We start from the raw sequence: 23,549 nt of genomic DNA, 5'->3' as shown, positions 1-23,549 counted from the left end.
TCTGAAGATAATGTTATTTAAGTCCTTTTTCTAAAACTATATCCAGAGCTTTATTGTTTAACCTGACTTGGGAGGAAATCTATTCCGGCATTGTTCTCTATGTTTCTGAGTGTTGAGACGATAATGATCTTGATTTAGGAAGCATAAAACAACCTCCCACAGCATGCCTTGTTGGATAATGTTGTGTCAGTACTGAAGGATATCTTCTATACAAATTAAGATAATTTTGAGTTGTAAATACATTCCGTTAGAAAACCATCTGTGAATACAGTAATCTATTTTTAACTTCAAACCAACAGAGGCTTTAATGCATTTTACTGACATTTGATCCCCACATGAGAGAGCAACTCGTGCAGCTCTATTCTCTTATATACTTAAATACTTGACTGGACCAAAGAGCAGTAACCAAGTAAAGAAAAAACTAAGGTTTGAATGACTTGTTTAATTGTTTGTTGTGTCAAGTTTTTGCATAAACAAAGTATTTCCCATTTTTGTTTCAACTTTCTGTACATGCTTGTCTTGTCTTGGAAGTCTGTTGTCAATGATAACTCCTAACAGTTTGTTTTCTTCTACTTGTTTTATTACTGTCTGAGTTATACTGAGATCAAACCGGTCTACCACTGACTCTATTCAAATCACTGATGTTACCATCTGCTAAATAATGGTGGAGTCTGCTTTTGTCATTTTATATTCTATTTTTTATTTCATTTTGGTGGTTTGATGAATAAAAACGTTACAGTTTCCTTTACAAAAATGTGAAAGTGTAGATGAACTCTAAAACACAAAACACAAGTACATAGAACTTCAGTGTTTATTTTTTTATTCTACACTTACAAAAAATTTCAGGTAATAAAAAGTAGATGCTTTACACCATAAAAACAATATAGAAAACATAGTGTTTGCCATCAGAAAACAATTGAATTACAGTAGTTCTTTCTTTTTTTAAAGAATAAAGGCACATTTTTGCTCCAATCCAGAGCTTTCCTGTATTTACACAAGAGAAAAAAGTGTATTTCTACCTTGTTGCTAGTTTTATTGGTTTGACACCCATTTGTTTGTATGTACAAGACATGGGTACAATCACAAGGACACACACTGACACACACATGACTGAAAACAAAAAAAAAAAATCACATATTCACTCGGACAGTCACTCATGCATCAAAGATTAATCTTTGCCACTTGGAGAAAAATGAACTTATTCTTACTCTTTACAGCAATAAAAAAGAGATTGTGTCAACTTTAACATCTTCTAAATACAGAGATTGAGGCAAAACAAAAACAAGGTGAGGCAAGAAAATGTTTTAGGCACATTTTTTTCTATATACATGTCCCTTAAAGTAAACTCCTTAATTAACAGGTCACAGGAATGAACATACAGATGCAATTGGTTAAAAGCCTGAATTATGAAAAAAAAAAAAAAATCATAAAATAAAAAATTGGGATAGATGTTTTTTTCACATCAAGTTTAACACTTAATTTGTGCTTGGATCCCAACCTGAGAGTTATTTTTTCACTGTCTGGATCCAAACTGATTCCCCTTTGATGAAAGGAGATAATGCACTCACACAACCACTGATAACCATAGTGAAAAACAAAAACAAATAAACAAATTTGGCACTTTTAAGGAGTTAAAATAAAACAAAATTAATGTCACTGGTTTACACTGATTTAGCTAATGAACAGTAATGCTAAGATAATGCAGAAATCAAATGTAATGTTTTCATAATGTGCATATTAAAGTCACCATAGAGAAGTGAATAACCATCTCAGACAAGAAACAACTGAATGAACATGGCAGCTAGAAATCAATGTGTTTTGGATGTTGTTTTTCTTTGTGAATAAAATAAGTCTGGATATTCATTTTTTTGTACACCTTTAACATAAAAAAAAATTGGGACAGCTCATGTTAATAGTGAAACATTTTCAAATCCAGTCAGTATAATTTTAATTTTTATGAGCAACTTGTATAATGTGATGATCAAAAAAATGGCATACAATTCTGGCTGCCAGTTTTGTTTGGGTCAAGAATGGACACTCCTGATCATGATTCAAGTTACAAGAAATGACAGTTTTGAAAGAGGTATCTGACCAAAAATCTGTGTATTGTTGAAGCTGGCAGCCTGTAGCAGAAAGATCTGCTCCATCATACACTCTCCAAACAGCAATAAGTGTTCACATAGAGAGAGGAAAATGTGGGATGTTTATAGTGGTAATAGAGTAATTTGCCAACATCTTCAGCTGGCAGGGCTGGCAGTGATTTCCACCTGTTAAAACTCATTAGAGAATCTATTAAAAAAAAAACATGTATCTAAAGAAGCTATGAAAAAAATTAAATTAAACACGGGTCACCACCAGAATCATTTCTGCTTCCTTAAGATGCCAAGCTAACAGGATGTTAACACCACCTGGATGTGTGTCAGCGTTTCATCCCAAACATCTTTTGCTCTGAAGTGTTTCTGCCCAGCTGGAAAACTCATCATTGTCTTATATTGTTCTCTTCTTCTTTCTTTCTTGTTACCCCCAAACTCATTCAGTGTTTCTACTTGCCTAGCTCCCTTTTCCTCTTGAAGGTTGTTTCCCAGGGCGGGCTCACGGGAAGCGAGCACAATGTGTTAGCTCTCTTCAAGATAACACAGACAGGAAGGGGAGGGAACAAACCTCCCAGATGGACAGGAAGTGGATTGCAGTGTTTGGTTTAGCTGATTAGAGGACGGAGAGAGAGAGAGATATGGTCAAGCAAACAAGGAGCTCAGGAGATGCGGAATGAGAGTGAGGTGGAGGAGCTTGTTGCTCTAAGTATATATATGAACCCAACAGGAAGGCATTCATAGGGCTTCCAGCTATTGTATCCAGCGTTTTTCAAATGGCATTCCACAGAGACCGGGTTTTAAAGAAACAAGCTCCAGTCCAAACAAAACAGAATAAAACAGCAGAATAAATAAACTTCATTCTCTAAACTCGAATGATTTACATTTTTAAAAAAACAGTGGGACAGTCTAAAGGACACGTGGCAGTGTCTTCATCAGAATTAAGCCGGGCTCAACAATGTGTTTGAAAAACACAACAGCAACAATGCTCATAAATAGAAAAAGGGCTGCACTTTACAGTGACATAAACTGATTTATGAAGTGTCACTCACAACAATGAGTTGACCTTTATGAGCTTTCATACATTTTTTTCTTTCTGCAAGTCTTAATTGTTCTTAATTTGTGTTACTGAAGTGTTGGTTTAAAACTTTTAATTCAAGAGAGGGCCCAAGTTGAAAAGGTCACGAGAGATGACAAGTAGGTCCAAGGTTGTTTTCAAAACTGCCTACTGTACTAGTACGTACTGATTTGGCCAAAATGCAGTATACAGTAAGAGAACAAATGTGAGATCTGCAGTATGCCAAAAAAATATCCAAATATTGTCCTAATTCGGAAAAAATGTACAGTTTGCAACAGCCCAGTCTTCCTTGTGTACCTATTATTCATTTCAAAAGACAGCAACGGCTATGGTAACAGGGGAAATGATCACAATCAGACCAAACCACACATTGATCTTTTTTGATTATTAAAATCAGGACAATCAAAATGAATCACTTCTCAACTTTTTCAGAAGTCGAGTGATTGTTGTCCGCTTGGCTATTGTTTATTTCCACATTCCACAACAGGAAACCAGTTCAGCCGTGTCTGGTATACTGGAAAGTAACCACTGACATACTGGCACTCTGAAAATAAACAACAAACTGATAGTCATACTACATACAACTCATGAAAGTAGGAAATACGTAGTATGCGTTTCTGAAAACTGTCCAGGTCCATCAAAAGTTTCAAGCCTCCATTCTTCAACACAGTGCACCAGATTTTCTGAAGGCTATCGATATTTTGGATCGTAGAGTTTTTGCCCTGACAGTAGCCAAAAGGGATGAAAGGTTAAAGTTATTGAAGTCACCTCAGACCCATCACAACTGTCCGACGAGCTGCCTTTGCCACTCAGTGTTTCCGCAGCTGTCTGAATGACTTTTGTTCTAGTAGGCCTCTGAGAATTGAGCTTTCATCTGAACAATAACTGTGATGATGGCTCCTGTCAAATAAACCCTGGGAACACGCTGTAATTCAGTCTGAGCATCTGTAATGCCATTTCCTTTCAGTCCTTCCCTCCATCAGTCTGTTGTCTTTTTCCTCTCTCAGCAGAGCACAAGATAGCCAAGAAAATTGACAAATGACTCACTTAGAAAAAGACTCCTTGTTTGTTTTAGGGTTTTTACAAAAATAACAACCTCCCCTTGTGCCAAACAACCGGGACATTTGATGGACCTTATCTGAAGTTTTTTTTTTAATGTGTTCAGAATTGTTGTATCAATACAGCAACACATTTGTTAAGAAACCCAGTGAGAGCTTATCACAAAATAAAGTCCTGATGAGTTTTCCTCGGTTCAACTTTGTATTCCTGAAAGTCAATATGGACAGCATCTTGCTCGGGTCATACCTCGGGTCATGAGTCAAAACTCATTTTCGCATATCAATTTCACATCATCTAGAAATAGATTCTATCTTTCCTTGTTCTTGCTTTGAAATTGCCCTTTTGTTCGAATATTACAAAAAAAGATCAGAGCTCAAATAGATTAAAAGCCTCCGCTACAAAAGACAGAATAAGATGATACAAGTTTAAATTAAAAATGATTTGATTTAAAATGCACTATTTTGCATCCCCAGGAGATAGAAAAGATACATAAAAACAACTTTGTTCATAGGTGCAGATGTATATTGATATTTGTGCACATAAAGACAACTTTAAAAGAGAAACAAACCTTTACTGACAAACCCAGGTTTGTTACAGGGGGATGCAAAATAGGGCCTTATGAAATAAAAGCAATATAACATAAAGCAATGAAATAACTGAGTTACATGTTTGACCAGCATGTGAACGAATAAGCCAATAACATTTCAAAGCAAAATGTGATTAGCTGCGGTTCCAGTAGAGTTTCGTCTGACTAGAATTTTATATTTTGCTCATGTAGAATGAATTTTGCAAACGTTACACAAAGCTTCATGTGAAGGAAGAAAAGGCCTCCCAACAGGTGGATCCCATACTCATTAAAACACTTCCTTCTTTGGTGTGCTGTCCATATGTTTCTCTAAAATGATTCTAAAAAAATCATTGGAAAAGGGAAGGGCCACCAAAAAAAAAGTTCTTTAAGAACAAAAGCAGCTTGTTTCAAATGGAAGCTTCTTCCCGGAGTTTAATGATTCTCTTCTGTTCTGTTGGTGAATATGAGGGGGAGTTGGTCAAAACATAGGACACAGACTTACACATGATAACAAAATGTAGCTGTTTTTTTCACTATTCAAACAGAGCGCCCAGATTCTTTTTTTTAGAAGCGACAGAAGTCTTTGGAGAAAATGGTTGTCTGCTCGACTGAAGCTCCTTTTCCAGAAACAAAATGGAAAGCCTAAACGCCTGGTTTGTGTGTATATTTTCTGCATACGTTGGATTTAAGTGGGTGTATTTCTATGGCTGTTTTTGATCTGTATATGCATGTGTATTTTGGCATCACAGGTGCTCATTAATAGACAGTCTCCATCAGTATTGATGGTAGTACTCAGTTCCATCCACGCCATACAGCTCAGCCAGGGTCCTGAACCTTGGCCCCCATTCACTCAGGAAATCATAATCCACGTTTGAGCCAGTGGAGGAACTTTCCAGAGAGCTGAGGCTCCCGGCGAGAGACTCAGGCCCCTCATAGCCATAGATGTGCAGAGTGTCATATGGGAATCCGTCTCTGTCATGATCCGCTTCGTCTTTCTTGACCTCGATCATCGCGGCCATGTCTCCCTTACACGCCGTGGGTTGTGGGTGGTGGTGGGGGGCTTTCTGCACCATTGCGTAGAGGGAGGGGTGAGGGTGGCGGTCGGGGTGGCGAAGCAAAGAGCCGTCATTGCAAGCAGAAGAGAGGATTGAGACATCATAGCTGAAAAGTAGGAAGGCTGTATATTAGCTTACTAAATGATGGTACATCTTAACTTGATCATGAATGAATATGTTTTATTTTCTGAAGAAATAAATGTGTGTCTCCAGCAGACACATTGATGTTTCATGTGTGATTGAGAGGCTTTTTAAAACTATACAAGGAAAAGACAGTTCAACAATGCTGTCATAGAAAATAAAGAAATTGTATATGGTTTTAATCAGTAGTTTTGAATCCTATACTTACGGTTAAGCTGACGATTTTTGCTTTTTGCTCTGCTGTCTCTCCCTGTCCCCCCACTACCTCCTCTAAAATAAGCACTGGACACTTTACTGTCCCACCCTCCTTAGCAACTAGAAGCATCTGCATCACTTTAAGACAGAGGACTTTAAATAATACACTGGAGCGCCATCATTTCACGAGTTAGTACCTTAGATATATATACATAGTTGAAATCCATGCACATTTGTTGTTTTTGCTTTTGTTTTGAATAAACTTTTGTTGCGCATTACTTAAATATTTGTATATATCTTTTATTTGCTTTCATAATTGTTTATACTATAGTTGTTTGCATAGTGGTAAAGAGAGAAACAATGTTTCTCTATGTCCAGTAAGTATGGTATAACTGACAATAAAAAAGACCTAAATCTGAATCTCTATATTAATTATTATAGTACGGTAACAAAAACACAGTCCAGTTCACTGCTGCCTGTCATTGGTCAGTCTGCAGATGTTCACAGCCATTGTGACTTGTGTGGTGCAGAAAATCTCTAGTGTACAAGAGTATGGATAGATGTAATTCTCCTTAAATATGGATATGATTAGATTCAGATAAAATTTGACATTAATGATTCATTTCGAGTAAAGTGGGTCAGCAAATTGAAAGATGCAGCAAAGAAAACTCAATGCTGAGACTTCCATGTCTGAAATATGAAGCTGTAAATGTGTGAGGAACTTCATTAGTTTTGTTTTCATTATTACTGCTTTATTCACATATTAAAAATGTTCTTTACTTCCATCAGCTTCTGTGAGTCTATGAATTACTGAACTTGTTTATCAAATCAACGATAAGAATGACAATAATAAGAGCGTTCATGGCCTAAATGACAAAGCTGAAAAGATGACAAAACGTTTAAAAAAATATGTTTCAAGTTTAATTTTTTTTTTTTTTGCTCCATGAAAAGAGATAGTTTATAAATAATTGCTTATAGTTCGTTTTCGAAGGTTACTTTTTTATTTTATAAGTCCAAGAGGAAAGAAATCTGAGGATGTGAGCTCAGTCATTTAAAATTTTTTGAATAAAGGTCTTTAAGATTATTTTTTTTATTAATCTTCATACCCATTAGTGTCCATCTCTCCTCCTCCCTCCTCATCGTATGTAACGAGCTGCTCGTGAATCTCCCCACTGTTCTTCATACTGGCCAGAGAATCCTTCTGGTAGCGTTTCCTCATCACGAACAGGATCACTATGACTAAAAGGAGAGAAAAATAAGATTTTGTTGGTTAAATCATATTCATTCTGTTTAGGACTTGTAAGTAATAATCACTTTTAACAGCACGATCATCACCAAATTCATTTGAAGTTAGGACAAAGCAGAAATGATCTTCTTTTACACAGAACAAGTCAAGGGCTTTGACTTTATCTGATGAAGATGAAATCACTGGCTCTCCATTTGCACCATTTTTAGATCTGGTCTTGCAAGAATAATGTCTCTCTCTATATATGTCATATACAAATACTTTAACATTTGAAAAACCCTCAGATACACACATTGTCCTGCTATTTTTCCTGATGGAAAAACAGTGCTCAGACTTAAAAAAAAAAAAAATGAGAGAAGAATTAGGCCACAAAAACCACAACAGAATAAGAATGGGGGCAGGAAACAAGTGAGGAAAGTGGAACACTAATGAGGGAAAGCCACTAGAAAAAAGAACAGGAACGAGAGGAGTAAATGAGGAGTGGATGGTTTAAGGTGTCTGAGATGTTCGCCTAAAGCATTCAAACCTCAAATGAATCTGCTCCACGAGAGACAAACAGATCCAACAAAGAAACAGGAAGAGAGATTCAGTAAATACAGGATGGGAAGTGGAAATGAGCATACAGTAAGAAAACAAGACGAGTAAGAAAGGAAAGGATAGAAAATTTGGAAGACGAGAAACAGAGAAGAAGGGCTGAACATGGGGAAACAGAAGGAGTAAGAAAGCAAAGAAAGGAATGTAAACGTTAAAGACTTTAAGTGTTAAATCATTAAATGAGCAAACTGACATGTTTTTCCCAAGTTCAAGTAACAAAGACCTCGAGTGGCTGTAAACATTTCCACCATTGTTTGTTAGGAGCAAAGATGGAAGTAGCAGAGGAAAACGGTGATTGTAGTCGGATGGGTCAACAGAGACCACAACTGACTTCCCGTTTCCTTAAGACTGAGTCAATGCTGGTTTCTAACATAAAAGATTATCTTTGACCAACAGAAGTTAAGTGTTGAGGGATGTAGCGGTCCTGGGTTCAATATCTAGCATCTCCATATCCTACTTTAAACCGAAGTTGATATATACTGAATGATTTGTGGGCATTACCCACATTTCCCGACTCCAGGTTTATTTTAGTAGTAAACAAATAAATCTGCCTGTCCATCTGACACTGTTTCACTCAAATGCAATGTTTTTGTTTGTTTGTTTGCACATGATATAAAGTTGAGTTTTTGTATTGTCAGTGGGTCATTGTCCTCTGAAATAGCTCTGATTCTGCAGCATTTCCTGCTTCATGGTGTGATGAGTAAGAAAGTTGCCTTTCCTCCCTCCAAATGTGCTGTTACAGTGAAAACTTTTTCCCATCAGCACTCATAGTCCTGGAGCATTGTTGTTGTGATGACATTTGATTTTTTTGTGTAACTTTGCTTTTTTTTTTTTCCTGTTTCCTGTTAAATGCCTTTTTCCTTAATGCAGCAAGTTTTGTCTTTCATTTGTAAGCCATTTCTGCCACTTCATTTATTTTGGACTTGTCAGTGTGCTTTTTAATTGAAATTGTCTCTAAATTTGCAGCACATTTCTCCCTTTTTACATTTTTTAATCTCTCTCTGAGCTCATAAAAATGATTTCATTACATGAATTCTTTGGTGATGAATTTTTAAACAAAGTGATACTTAGGAAGCAACCATAGGACTGCATCATTTCATCTCCTGCTTGACAACATCAGAGTAAAAACTGGAATTTTATTAAAAAAACACAAATTCCACCTAAAACCAGGTCCTGCAATTAAGATGTTTTATCAGAGCTGACCTCTTAACCCTAACTGGGGAAAGTCCCCCATTACAGGTCCTCGAGTATGAAAGACTTTTGGTTGACAGAAGCAAAACGTATTTCCTATTCCAGTAAACCTGCAAATCATTTTCCACTTGTGGTTTTGCTTTTATTTCATTCTGTCCAAATTGGACAGAAAATGGGCCAAAAGAAACATGTTTTTATTTTCTTTTTCATGCAGCACTCAAAGGGATAACCAATAATCACGAAAAAGAAGGCGAATTAGAAGAAGAGAAACAAACAAGAAGAACCAACGACCGAAGAAAGGAGGAAGTGGAGGAATCAGGAGAAGTTAGGGCTGAGGAGACAGATGAGGAGAGGAGGGGATACATTTGACATTAGATTACGCCCCGAGCCTCGGTCCTGATATGAACCTCTTTCTCTCTCAGCGGACGGGCAACATTAGCCATGCCTTTTAGTCGAGGGCGAGCGGGACTAATTTAAGTTTGCCTGGGAAACCAACAGATTAATCTTTTACAACACATGCTCTGCAGTTTAATAAGCTCTGGAGATATCAGACTTAGAGGGACGAGAAAGGAGGGGAAAAAAAGGAAAGAAGCCCTTTCTTTGTACAAAAACGACTGAGAAAATTTTTCTTTTCTGTTTTTTTTTTCCCCTCCGCGTGTCAAACCAGACTACTTGTGAGAAAATGTGTCGGCGAATGGGGAGCGTGGTAAATTGCTTTGGGCCCTGGCAGATAATGACAAGTGCATTAAATAGTTAATCTGGCCTGTGTTGGGGGGGTGGGGGGGGGGGGTGGTGGGGGGGTGATAAAGAGAGAAAGACAGAGAGAAGGAGAGAAAGGGAGGCAGAGAGAGAGAGAGAGACAGAGAGACCCAGAGGGGGAGAGAGGGAGGAAGAGAGAGATGAAGGAAAAAAACAGAGGGGTAAAGACGTGATAGTGAAAGAGTGTATAAATAGTTAATAGGTCGAGTGTTTGGTAGTGTTTGATAAGCAGACGGCACCTTAAGAGCTGATAAACTCTCCTCATTACCACTACTATTCTTCTGCAGCTTTTTCCCACAATTCTCCTCTTCGGGGTCTCTCTTTAACCTCTTTCTGTCTTGCTCTGTCACTCACTCTGTCGCCCTCCACCACAGCTAACTGTCTCACTTGTCTCTTCACTGTGTCTGCTTTACCCCTCTCCACCTCCCATATCTAAGTCTAGATATAAGTTTTTCTCTCTCCCCCCCCCCCCCCCCCCCCCCGTCTGTCACTCCGCCTTCCCCCTCTTTTAATCTTCAAGTTCTTCATCTCTTTGCCTTTTTCTTCCTCAGCACTTCTCACCCCTCTGGTTTGGCCAACTATCTCCGGCATGCCTCTCATCCAACATGACAAGTGTCTCTTTTTCACCAGAAAAAAAAAAAAAAAAAAGAAGCAGGGGGCGAAGGTATCAAAGAGAATATTGAGCTCACAACCGCAGGCATTATTTCCACATCCGCCGCTGCATTATTCATAAAACCAACAACAAAGGGAGGGGAACTGTTCCCCACAAAACACAAACCTTATTTATCGCACAGCGAGGGCAAGTGAGTCTGTGTGCCCCAATCACTCAGTGCTGGCATTTTTCTATCTATCATTGATGTTGTCTTTGTCAAACCCTGCCAGAGAATACAACTCCTCAGGTTTAACACAGGTCTTTGACACCTGTTTGTAAACAGACTGTGATTCAACACTTAAAGGAAGACATTTAAAAATAAATAGTTTTACATTTCTCTTCTGTCTGTCCCTAAATCTAAGCGTGAAGATGTTACTAATGCCCATTCATTATCTTCCTATAAACTTCAAAACAAACAGGCAAGCGGGCCAGGCAGAGATGCATCTTACTTTTCTGCTTGTTAGGAATACACTTGTGTTTGATTATGATTCAGATTTGTTTACTTCCGACAAACTTTCATCTTTCATCTCCAAAAAAATAACTTCAAAGTCGGTTCTCTCAAACCCCGGTTTCAAAATTCAGGTTAATGAACAACACTGTTCACAAAACGAAAAAAGTTTACCACACACTTGATGGAAAACTTGTCACTGATATATTAAAAGTGTTTCCCTTTCCTTTTGACTGTTTATTGACGCTCACGACTTCTCGCCCCCTTTAGTCTCTGTTGCCAAGTCAGACAAGTTTGCAAAGCCACTTCCCTTTAAGCCAATCAATGCGATGTGTATTTGTTTTAAAATAGAAAAAGAGATGCAATAGACTGCAGAAAATATGTGGACTTTGTCCTAATGAAGGATTCTTAAATGAAGACCTCACCCTAAAACAACTATGTGACAGAAGAATTGAAGTGGAATGGAAATCTTTATCTCAATTAATGAATCACCTTAGTCCAAATAATTTGAATGAGTTAATGCTCTCGCCCAATTGCTTCAAGTTCACTTTAACGCAGTATGACTTCATTCTGTAAGATATAGTTTAAGAGTAGAGTCAGCAATAAAGCAGGGTATGCTTCAGGGCCTGGCTACCTGTGAATGACACTACAAGGGCCTGTCAGTCAGGATGGAAAAACTTCTTCCTCTCATTAAAAGTTGGCCTAAAAATTCAGGATGGCTCCATTGCCAAAAACCTATCAGTCCAAAGTTTGCACACACAACATTAACAGTATTATCCAATAACACATTGACATTGACTTCCAATCTTACCTGAGGACATAAATCAGACCCCCCCGCCCCCCCCTTTGACTTTGATGTTCAACATTATTCGAGTTCAGCTTTAAAATGAAAAGCCTGTCTCTAAAAGTGAGGTACTTGTGACACTGTTGTGAAAAACCTGACAAAATTGTTTTTGTAAAGTGCTTTGAAGAATTGCTCCCAATTACAAAAATTATCCATCAAACATGCAGACTTTAAAAGGAGAAAAAAAAACGAACACTTACCAAGTATGGTCAATATGCAGAGCAGAATTGCAATAAGGGCATGCACGCTCACTCCCATCCTCCGGGCACCAGCTTTACATTGAGTGGGAATTCTCCTGGCGTCACACCGACACGACTAAAACAGCACATAACAATAGCATGAACATCAGTGAAACTGGCTGATGTACTGTATAAAGCCACTGTGTGTCCATTCAATCTGTGCATTGTATATGACTGAATATTTAGAAGAAAAAATTATCAAGTGTTCACTTTGAACTTTAGAAATCAATCAATGCGCCTTCTTCAACTTTTCGATGTAGAAAACAAAATCTGAAATCTGGAAACACAAAGGAGCTGCAAAAACACACAGACCTTGATTGCCAGTTTTGTGATGCTAGTCTGAACTGGTCGTCCGCCGTCAGTCAGGCGCACATACACGCTGTAATCTTCGGGGTCATCCAGGCTGAAGGGCCCCTGTTTCACCATGATGTCTGCTGTGCCGTCTAAAAGAGGTAAGCACATGAATACACACATTCAGTGTAAAAAATATCCCAATTACCTACACCTTTTTTCCCATTCCTTTCGATTAAATCTGTGTCTAATCTGTCTGACTCATCATAACTGTTCCCCGTTAAGTGAATGAAATGTTCACCTGCTCGGTATATGGAGACTTTAAAGTCTATTTTTACAGCGAGTGTCTGCATCTCAGATAAAACAAGCAACAAGAATAAGAGGAGAGTCATTACATGAAGACAGACGGATCACTTGTGATTATCTGTCAGTTTGGCGCATCTCAGATTTCAGTCATTTGGGATTACAGACAATGGTAGCGCCTTTTAACATGAAATCATGACATCCTGCACAAGACCATTTTGGAAATGACAAAGATTAATACATCCAAGTACTATTTTTAAATTTTCAGATGAAAATGTCATGACTGGAAATGTCTGGCACAAGACAATGTATACCGTAATCCTTTTATTCAGGCCTGTTTTTAGCCAGACAAATCTAAAAGTCAAGAGTCAAAGTAGATAAAAAGCTGAAGGTCCAAGATCACCAAAAGGGATTGAAACAAATCAAACCAATAATAGACTAAAATAAATAGCTAAAACATGTTGACCAACAAAACAGACATTAGCACAAAACCCTGGTATTCGGTGCTTCCTGCTGAGATGATGGAGAGAGCTTTTCTACACAATCCCACTGCCGAACGACCATCAGAGAACACAATGGCAGGAAAGACCCTCGCAAACACTCAAACATACCTAGACACACTTTGTTAAACTCCCAGACAAAGAGACACGCAGCGAGCTCTGGTTTAAAGTCACGTTTAAATGGAAACAACATGAATGTTGCTGACATTTGCACTCTGAATCGTATTGGCCTTTGAAAAGTAGTGTTTTACGAAATGATATTGGACTCCACCCGACAGTATTATTCTTATGACTGAAGTAACTCATTGTTGGTCTATTTGAAAGTTCTTCCTATAAAAAGAATACCTCAAATATAGGAACAAAATCTGTTCTGAGACCGAATTTACTTCTGAATTAAATTGTTACACTTTGATTATCCATCTTTGTTGCACTGACATAAAATGTAACCTTTGCCACAAGCAATTTAGATATAGTTGTGCCCAGTTAGATCTGCCCCGGTCAACTGTAAGTGACCCTGAAGTGGAAGTGCCTCGAAACCCCAACAGCTCAGCCACACACACACACAAAAAAAGAAGACCATGCAAACATACACAGTGGAAACAACAAGGGCTTATGTAACATGTCACGCATGCCTATCATATCATATCTCTCATATAACATCTCTTTTTCAATGGAGACACAAACTGCCTCTTTTGGCAGCATCAGCAACAGACATTATCAGGAACTTTGTGAAATGGGTTTCAATAGCTCAGCAGCTGAACATGAGTTGAGTGGTGAAAAGTACAATGCTACAGTAATAAATGTGCTTTGGAGTGATGAAGCTCTTGTAGGGTTGGTAAAGGAGTGATATAGGTCTTGGCTGATTTTCAAGATTTCTGTGGTCTAACATTTGAGCAAAGAGTTTTCCAAATAGAGACACATCAACTTTGACATAAACTTCTTCAAATGTAAAAGTAAAGAGTTGTGAAGATAGCCGAGCACAGCTACTTTGCTGTCTTGTCGTAGCTGAGCTTTCCACTTTCCTCCTTCAATGTAGTAAAACTTAATTTTATTTCGAGAAACTATTTAGCGTCACTCAGAAGATGGAGTGGTTTGAGAAGTGGTTTTTAAGATGTCCGACATGCTCAAAGAGATACAAAGATCAGGGCCCCCTGACTTTTTTGCTTCTATGCTGAAGGCTTGCAAACTGCTGATTACAGTATAGTTCACACATTCAATGAAAGACACAGCAGTTTCTATTCACAAACTAATTACATAGAAAGAGACTCCTGAAACAATGTGGATGAAGTTGTATCTTGTGATTTGTGTTCAAAGTGTGTGACAACCAAATTTAGTATACACAACCGCCTCACTCAGATCAGGTTTCTGAAACATGTAGTGACTGAAGGTTTGTGTGTGTGTGTGTGTGTGTGTGTGTAGGTGTGTGTGTGTGGGAGGACATGGATACAGATGAAGTCTTAACTAACTGAATAAAAGATGAAAACAGTTTCTGTCCTTCCTTCATCTCCTGCTCTACCACCGTTTGAATTCATGTCTTTATTGTCTCTCTGGATTTCTGTCTCTTTGTCATTGTCCTCTCTCTGTTTCTTTTGTTCTCTCCATTTCTCTCTTCATGCATCTCATTTATCTTCCTCTCTCTCTCTCTCCCTTTCTCCTTTTGTCTTCCTCCGCCTTCTCTCTTGTCTGTCTGGTATTAATGCAGCGAGTTTCATGTAGCCGCCTGGTCTTGACATCTAGTCCTGTCACTTCTCTGTTCACCTACACTGACTGTTGAGGTGTGTGTGTGTGTGTGTGTTCGTTCATGAATGTGTGCATGCGTGTGTGTTTGTCTCAGGATCCCGTAATGAAAGCATGTTGTGTTTTTTTTTTTTGCAAGTTTTAAAGAGCTGGTAGTTGATGAATATTTTAAAAGCCCCCACTCTGCAGCTCCGGGTGTGTGTGTTAAGTGATGGGGATGTGAGGTGCTGTTGAAGGGGGGATTTTTTGGAGGGGGGAGGGGGGGCACAGTCCTGATCCACAGGGAAGAGCAGAGGTTTACATGGGCAAACAGCACTTATCACAAAACTCCTCATCTCTTTACTTTCGTCCCTGGTTCTCCTTCCCTCCTCTCGTCTGTTGATACAATCTGTCTTTTCGTCTCTTACCCCGTACTTCTGAATATTTCATTTAAGCATTTTTGTTTCTGATGACATCTTTCTGTCTTTTATTATGTCCTCGTCTTATCTCCTTCTCTTTCTCCATAGCCTTGTTTTTTTTTTTCTTTTATTCCCTTTTGCCATGTCCTCTCTTTCTTCTTCTCTTGTTCAACCTCCTCGGTTATTTCATGTCCTTGTTTAGCATATTTTGTGCCTCCCTTTCTTTCGTTTTCTTTCTCTCTTCTTTAGTTTTTCATTTGATTTGCTTTCTAGTCCCTCACCTTTCTTTCACCACTCAATCATATTGTCTCTCTTATTTTCATCAGCTCCAACCAAACCTCTTGTTGTTCTCTTGTTAAACACCCTATGTCTGTTCTCTTACTTTAACACTTCCTCCCTTTCTTACTTCAACTCCCTCTCACTTAAATTTACCCTGATTTCTGATCTTTTCCGCTCAACTCCTTTGTATCTTTTCTAACGCTTCTGGCTCATCTCTCGTTCCCTTTCTCTCTCCTACATCTTACTCTTCCTCCTCTCGATCAGTTCAACATGTCAACCCTGCAGGCACGAGTGGGAAAGAAAATGGATAAGGCAAGTTCATGCCTTTTTTCCCTCTGTTTATCTTCCGCTCAGTATGTTTCAGGTCTCACTTAAATTAAATAGTAACACCTCACCTAAATCTTTCATCTGACAACCTGAGGCTTTCATCTTTTCACTTTTAATATTTTACTGGAACAGTTGGTAAGATTTTCCGCTTGCTTTCATGTATTATAAGGGCATGTGATGATCAAAAATGATGACAACTGTTGTACTTGTGTCATTTTGTGTCCTATGTTGGATAACCAAAATAGGCATCAGTAATCTGACGTAACATTGCGACAACCTCTGCTTGGATATCAATGTGTGGATCAAAGAAAACACCTTTGTAGAGTACACACCATCATTTGTGTCACAGTCTGTTTATCGGAGCAGACTCTGTTAACTTGTACAGTTATATGTTCAACATTTATTCAGATCTTCTGACTGCAGATATAACTTTCAACTTTCAGCGATATGTTGGTAAAAATAAGCTCAGGATTGCACACTGTTCTTATTCCCAGGTGTTCAAATAGGGATTCTTTGGTACACCAATCTGCAACATCAAAAGTACAAGGTACCCTTAAGCGTCTGTATAAGCTTTTAAAGTTCTCCAATGTAAACCCAGCTGGGACAATGAGCAGTCAGGGAACGTTTTCAGAGACACAAAGGTATCGTTCACATACAGGATTTTTACCCAGGAGACTGCGACCCAAAGCATGGTCTTTTCTGAAACATAATTAAGTCATCAACTCCCTGAAAAATAAGATGACTGCAGTAGTTTCACAAAGTTTTCCAAATGTTTGATGAAATAAATGTCTGTTTTCAGCTGGTGTGACAAAGCATGCCTATTTGACTTTTAGGAAGGAGAATAGGTTATAATTGTCTACACAATAACTACCTTAAGTGATGTTTTAACAAGCCTATATTATTTATAATATTAAAAAAATGATGGGTTTTTTTAGGCTTACTCTCGATGAACCAAAAAGACTAAAATGTTCATTACGTTACATTATATCAGCACTCCACTGAAGAGTACGGAAAGCTCAACACCTGTAGTATGAAGACAGTCTAACCGCATCAGTCTAATCTAGTTGATAAATAAAGTTGATCTTCATACTCCAGTGTTGCTGGAGCTGGTTGACTCTCCAGCTTTTGGCTCTCAATGCACCGTGGAAGTTGGTGAAGTTGGGCCAGAAAACCCTCCTCTGCTTCCGTCAACACTCTGCTGACAGATTTTCACAATTTTTGTACAGACATTTATGGGTCTTATATTATGTATCTCACTGAAAAACACTTCCTCTAGTGCCACAATATTTTGGAAATGTACAACTTGACTTTTACTGCAATAACTTTTTATGAAACCTTTACCTGATACATCAGAATCAGCTTAAGCATCACGATTGGGTCAAATGTGCTAAATTTGGTATGACAAAGTATCGGCAAAACTAATGACATTCCTTTCACTTCTGTTGTTTTATTATAGCGCTATAAGAGCCACACAATACATTACCAAATAAAACATTAACGTAAAGAAGTTACATTTGTAAACATTTCGCTTCCTAACATCGTTTAAAGAGGATAAGGAAGCATCAAATAAAATATCATCTTTAAATTAAGATGAACTGAAACTGGTTGATGTTTTATCACTTAACAGTTTTGAAAAGGCTAAAACTAGAACATCAACCATGATTTAAGTGTGCATACATTCATGAAGTTGCCTTTGGTGTAGTTTTTCATGTAAAGAGTATTTACAGTTTTACTTTGAAAAGCAGCAGAGTAGTATTGTGTTTGACATGCCCCTTAAACACTTTCAGCTGGGATGAGTTTTGAATACATAGAGAGTCATTCTTAAGTCCACCGAGCCACTTTCCCTCATTATTTCCAACATTTGCTGTTGTGAATTCGAGACAGCACTTATGGTCTTAGACAGGCTCTCTAAATCCCCCGTCTGGCAGCAAGTACCAAGGCACGCTTTGAGAAGTTAAAATAATTTCAACTTGCAGCAACCAAGCACTGTGCCTCAAATGGAGTTTCACTTGTTGCATAGCAACAAGTGCCAGGGTGAGCACTTTCCTCTGAGCGCTATTTAGAGCAACAGGCAAGAAGAGAAAGGTAAGTATGTGCTTGGTGCACACACAGACTTACTGCTGTAGTCTTTGATCGTGAAGTTGGAGCTCTCAGTTACCAGGCTGAAGCTGAAGGAGGCTGGCTGGTCATCTTTGTCTGTGGCTCTCAATGTGCCTATCACCTGCAGGGGGGAAAAAATTACTCAATTGCATTCTAAATGATAAAAAAATAATATATATATATATATATATATATAAAATCAATCTGTTTCTTTATCATTCAAGTATCTCAAAAAGGAAACGACAGGTTAACAAAACTAACAGCTAACAGAATCTATTTTTCCTGAAAAAGAAAAACAACAAAAAACCATAGCATTGTACAAACACTGAACCACTTAACGGTATCTCAACAGGAGGTCACCTTGCGGAAGTTCCACGGATATGTGATATTTTATTTGTGTGTCTGTGGTTGTTGCAGCATTCTTGGGGTAAAGCCACTAAAACAGGGCGTGGTCAAAGCTCACTTGCATTTACAGCTACAGACACAGAAACGTCCTGTTCTGAGCAGGGCTAAAATAGAGGGGTTTATAGGCTTGCTAAAATGCAGGATCAAAGTGGATTATTGGCAAGAAAGAGCTGTGAGACTTATTTGAAGTTGTTGAAAAGAAGGATAATACTGTATGTGACCTTTAAAGGGCTAACGAAATGTTTAGGGATGCAAGTGGAACATTAGACTAACTCGATCCAAAACCATAACAATGAATAAGCAGTCTGCTGCGCATAACGTTTTTGTTCTTACCATATCAGGGAAGTCGTTCTCACATACAAAGATCTCATCCACAGCCAGCTCAGGTATGTTGTCATTCACATCCTCAACAATAATGTTCACTTTCACAAATGACTCCAAACCTACATAGGAGAGAAAAAAACATATAATTGACATTAAACATTAATACGTGTTTTTAATTAAGTACTGTTATATTGTATTAAACTATACCAGTTTATTTACAGAGGAAATAGTAAATAATACTCTTTGTTGTAACTCAAATGTACTTTTAAACTATATTTAAAGCACATTGGGTAGGGACTGTGGAGGAAAAAATAATAATTTAAAAGTTTAATTTGGAGGACGCATGTGTTTCAACAGAAAGAACAGTGACACTTTAAATGATGTCTTTTCACAGTTGTTTTTTTTTACTTTAATGATAATTTGAATGCTATTACCTTTATGCAAAGAATTATTTTCTATGACGCTGGTTAGGTGTGTGCATCTCTTCCTTAAATGAAACTGATTAAGGTCAAGTGACTCAAAAGATATCTATTCATTGGCTTTATATTTGGCAGTTGTTTTTGTCACACTAAAGCAGCTTTTACATTTATTTTAAATCACTGACATTCTTTTTGAATGCTAGTCTTTTGATGAATGTGTGAGTCTCTTTGCTGTCGCTTGCTCTGAGATTTTGAAACTATCTTTAGTTCAGTTCACGTACTGTATATCGAGGACCTTGTCAAGCTCAGGGGACCATTGTGTTCCTTAAACATCGTGACAAGCCACGAAAATAGATCTCTGGATTTTATTCACTGCTGCTCTAAAAATACGTAGTTTTGTTTCGAAAGCTGTGAGTGAACAAAGAGGCCCTCTAATGTGATTTTCCTGCTTACTCTCAGCTTTCCGTGTGGGTCGGCCAGGTGTTGTTTCAATATGTTAAACCTATAAAAATCCCCGTTAAGGTGTCAAATCCCCATCCTTCAATAAATCCAGATGAACAATGAGAGAACGCACTGTCTTTTTTAGAGCCTCCCAGTAATCATGTGTGAGAGAAAACACATGGTTTTGATTTTTCGTCTGAGGTTCTATTGTTGAAAGGATTAATTGTGTGACGTACCGCTCGGCTCCTCCTGCGCTCTAACTTGAAACATGTGTGTGGCCTCCAGTTCTCTGTCCAGCATCCTCAGGGTGGACAGCTGACCTGTGAGTGGGTTGATACCGATCGGACAGTCCTTATCCAAGATGGAGTACCTAAACAGGCAGAGAAAGATAGAGGTCACTGAAACATTGCAGGATTAATCACACTATTTGTTGATTTTAAAAGATTATACCTTATACTCTTGCTAGCCCTGTCAGGATCTCTGGCTGTGACTGTTCCTATGTTGTTCAAAATCCGCTCCTCCAGCACCTTGAACGTGTAGATGGGCTGCGAGAACACTGGCGGCTCGTCTACATCCAACACCCTTACATTCACCTGTCAATTTAAATCCATTCATAACAGTTAAGTGACAGCACTGGATGGAAATTGGGCTTATTTGGTTTTGCTTTAAAGATTTCATGGAACAGAATTGTTTCATTTCATTGTTCAACTTGTCTACAATGTCATTCTTCAGGCTCACTCTGACACTTACACCCACCTACTAGGCTGCCTGCTGGAGCTGAAGATTGAGCAACTGTATTACAGAGCTGAGATCTTATACAGCTGCTCAAGAAAATGTAGTGGTCAAAAACAGAAAAGGATAAAGGTTTAGAAAAGGAATACCTTTTTAAGGTGTTTGCCTCTAAGTTTTGATTCAAACTATTTCCATCTCATCGTTGTGGACATTGCTGTACATTTCTGTCAAAATAATCACTACATAATCTGCAGTTTTGACTGACAATAAATGTAAACTAGTAAGGTGTAATATTTGTTAAGGATTGATTATAGGCCGCAGATGTTTGTCCAATAATTACCTGGGCTGTGGTGACAGCACTGTTCACGTTGTCCGCGGGAAAACGCAGGTTATTTAGGTTTTCTCGCACCTGGACTGTGAAAGTGTAGCTGTTTGTTGTCTCATAATCCAGAGCCTGGGGGATTCAACACACAATGAAAAAATGAAAATACAGCAATAACTGGATCCAGATTTGATTAAAAATTGAGTTAAGATTCCTTAGATGAGAGCTTTCCATCTTTGCATTAGTCTTGTCTATCATCTGGTTTCAATAAGGATATTAATATGATGTACATTGGTACAGTAAGGACTTTATTGTTTGAAAAACATTTAAAAAATGGACTATGTCATTAACATGAGCCTTTTATCATTCTCCTCAATCTAATGTGGCTGATAATTTAATAATCTCTTTCAATTTCTATAATTCTATATCAAAAGTATACTTTTTGGGGTGACATTATATCGCATGGTCAAAGTGTTCAGTCTTCACAGAAGTATATATTCTACTCTCTAATGCACCTGCTTTTAGACTTGGGAGACATTCACACTCTCCTTTTTTTCTCTCCAAATGCATCTCCTGTCCTCTCCCTCAATGCATTAACACCTGAGTGTATTGACCAAGGACAGCGGTCGATGCCAGGTGTAAAAAGGCTCTAAATGTCACAACTCTGCTGGAACAACCTGGTTGAGCTTCAAAATCTGTGTTTTCGGGGCGCAATGACATACCAAGTTTTTCTCTTCATGTTAAACATGTTGCCACGTACAGAAAGAATTTCTTCGCAAACTGAGGCATGTCTATTTTTATGGATGCATCTAGCATACTGTAAACTATTATGTGGCAGCAGAGAGTTTTTATGGTCAGAATTTTGCAGGAATTATTTCTTTCCTCCCTTTTTAAACTCTAGTTTCAAGATATTTTTTTTCTGCAGCGCTGTTTTATCAGTGGATGGGATACCACAGGTAGACTTAATCTGTTAACTGGATTATTTATGCTAACAGGTATATTCAGTTGCAGGGTATCAAAGGCATGTGTAAACAGCTTAATAAGGTCTTAACCGCAGTGTGTCTGATAGCCGGCTTACTTACTGCACGTAAACACAGACACTGAGAAAGATGAGAGGGGCAGCAGAGCTGAGGGGCGAGTCGAGCAGAGAGAAGATTCCATTCATGGCTGGCTCTGGTTTCGGAGCTCATTTTATTAGAACCCATTTTCAGCTCTCTGATGTCCTAAATACTTAATCTGAAGAGCACAAACCAGCGAAGGAAACTATCTAGAATTTCGGCAAACGTAAAAAGCTACAGTTTATAATCTGTTATAAATCCTGTTGTGAAAAAATCTCACATATGAAATCAAACATTTCAAGTAATTGGTCATTTTTGGGGAAGTGTTATGCTCATGTAGTATTATGTGTAAGGAATCAAGAAAAAAGACACGCTTGAAATTTCTCATGGTCCCGGTAATCCTTCTGTCTCGGTAGTGTATAATGTTGGCAGAGCTTGCATGTAAATCTATTTTTGTGCTTCTTGAATATCTTATATTCAACTTTCAAAGCACTTTGAAAATAGTCTCTCATTTGTTTTGAGGCTAGAGTTCCTCAATTCAACGGGAGTATTTTCTACTTCTAAAGATTATTTATTTTCAAAATCATCAGTTAACAATGTTTACCAAGGTGTTAGCCTTGAGATGCGTTGTTTATTCACTCACTGTTACATGAACCCCTTACCTGTTTGAGCATGAGGTTGCCGTCCTTGTTGGGGCTGAGTTCCATGACAAACATTTTCTTGTTGTCATTGAGAATAGTGAAACTCGGCTCTTTGTTCTGAATTTGATCTCTGTCCTCCAACTCCAGAGTGCCGATCTTCTCGTTTAACTTGTGATTCTCTGGAACCTGCAGGTCGTAAACCTCTGCAGACAGAAAACAGTTTCATTTATAAAGAAGACATTTCAGGGTTATGTATAATTATTTGAAAGGCACATTTTCTTTGTCATGTGTGCAGAGGAGAGGAGTGACATCTAAAATATTAATCGTCACCCCTGGTTTTCACATCCCTCTTTGCGCTCTGTATCTTACTTCGGGTGAAAGAAGCGATGTTGTCGTTGGTGTCAGTGATGGTGATGGTGACAGAAGTGGTGGCTGTGCTGCCAGAGGCCATTCCTCTCATATCCTGAGCTTTAACCACCACCACGTACTGACTCTTGGTCTCCCGGTCCAGAGAGTTTATCTTGCAGCTGATCACACCTGCAGAGACACAGACAGAAAGAGAGAGGGTGTTATCTCTTTGAGGTCAGCACTGACTCATATTCAAGTGAAAATAGCTAGAACATTTACTTGTTCAGGATGAAAAACACAATGTTGCTGCAAGAGAACAATCAAGCTGTACGTCAGAGCCGTAAACGTACCTGTGATGCTGTCGATTTGGAAGGCAGATAGGTCGTGGGTCAAAGAGTACCTGAGCTCTCCGTTAGCTGTGGTGGGGTCATCGGCATCAGTCGCCCTCACTTCAACTACTTTAGTTCCTAGAAGAATATAAATTAAAAAGAAAATGTTCTGCATAAGAAATGCTATACGTTTTACATAAAAAGCCAACCTTAAATGTTCCAGTACTGAACACCATGGCTGTGTGATTAATGCTTGATGATTATGTACTAAGATTGTGTTATTTAAGTCAGCAATGGGGCTTTTTTCACAAGTGGAAGTGTTAATGAATGTGACAGGCGTTGACATTATTTTTGAATTTCTGCCGACATTTCACAGTTTCTATGTCTATTTTTATTCAAAATTATCACTGGATGGTAAATGTCAAATACACACTTG

General features: G+C 38.3%; 1 protein-coding gene across 1 annotated transcript in view; it reads right to left on the bottom strand.

Moving 5' to 3' along the window:
• Positions 1–793: 793 nt before the first annotated feature.
• The window catches only part of cdh5 (cadherin 5), a 34,142-nt gene continuing 11,386 nt past the window's right edge, over positions 794–23,549 (bottom strand). The window contains exons 4-15 of the mRNA XM_079362226.1: positions 23,135–23,251; positions 22,806–22,973; positions 22,458–22,639; positions 20,756–20,869; positions 20,134–20,276; positions 19,920–20,053; positions 18,833–18,942; positions 18,113–18,215; positions 12,472–12,602; positions 12,121–12,235; positions 7,293–7,425; positions 794–5,956 (exon numbers count right to left, since the gene is read on the bottom strand). Of these exons, the coding sequence (XP_079218352.1) occupies positions 5,569–5,956; positions 7,293–7,425; positions 12,121–12,235; positions 12,472–12,602; positions 18,113–18,215; positions 18,833–18,942; positions 19,920–20,053; positions 20,134–20,276; positions 20,756–20,869; positions 22,458–22,639; positions 22,806–22,973; positions 23,135–23,251 (1,838 nt within the window). The 3' untranslated portion in view covers positions 794–5,568. The remainder of the gene's footprint in view (positions 5,957–7,292; positions 7,426–12,120; positions 12,236–12,471; positions 12,603–18,112; positions 18,216–18,832; positions 18,943–19,919; positions 20,054–20,133; positions 20,277–20,755; positions 20,870–22,457; positions 22,640–22,805; positions 22,974–23,134; positions 23,252–23,549) is intronic.

The sequence above is a fragment of the Symphodus melops genome, assembly GCF_947650265.1.
Source record: "Symphodus melops genome assembly, chromosome: 15".
Classification (NCBI taxonomy): domain Eukaryota; kingdom Metazoa; phylum Chordata; class Actinopteri; order Labriformes; family Labridae; genus Symphodus; species Symphodus melops.
Note: the sequence above shows the minus strand (reverse complement) of the source record. Positions and strands in the feature narration are given on the sequence as shown.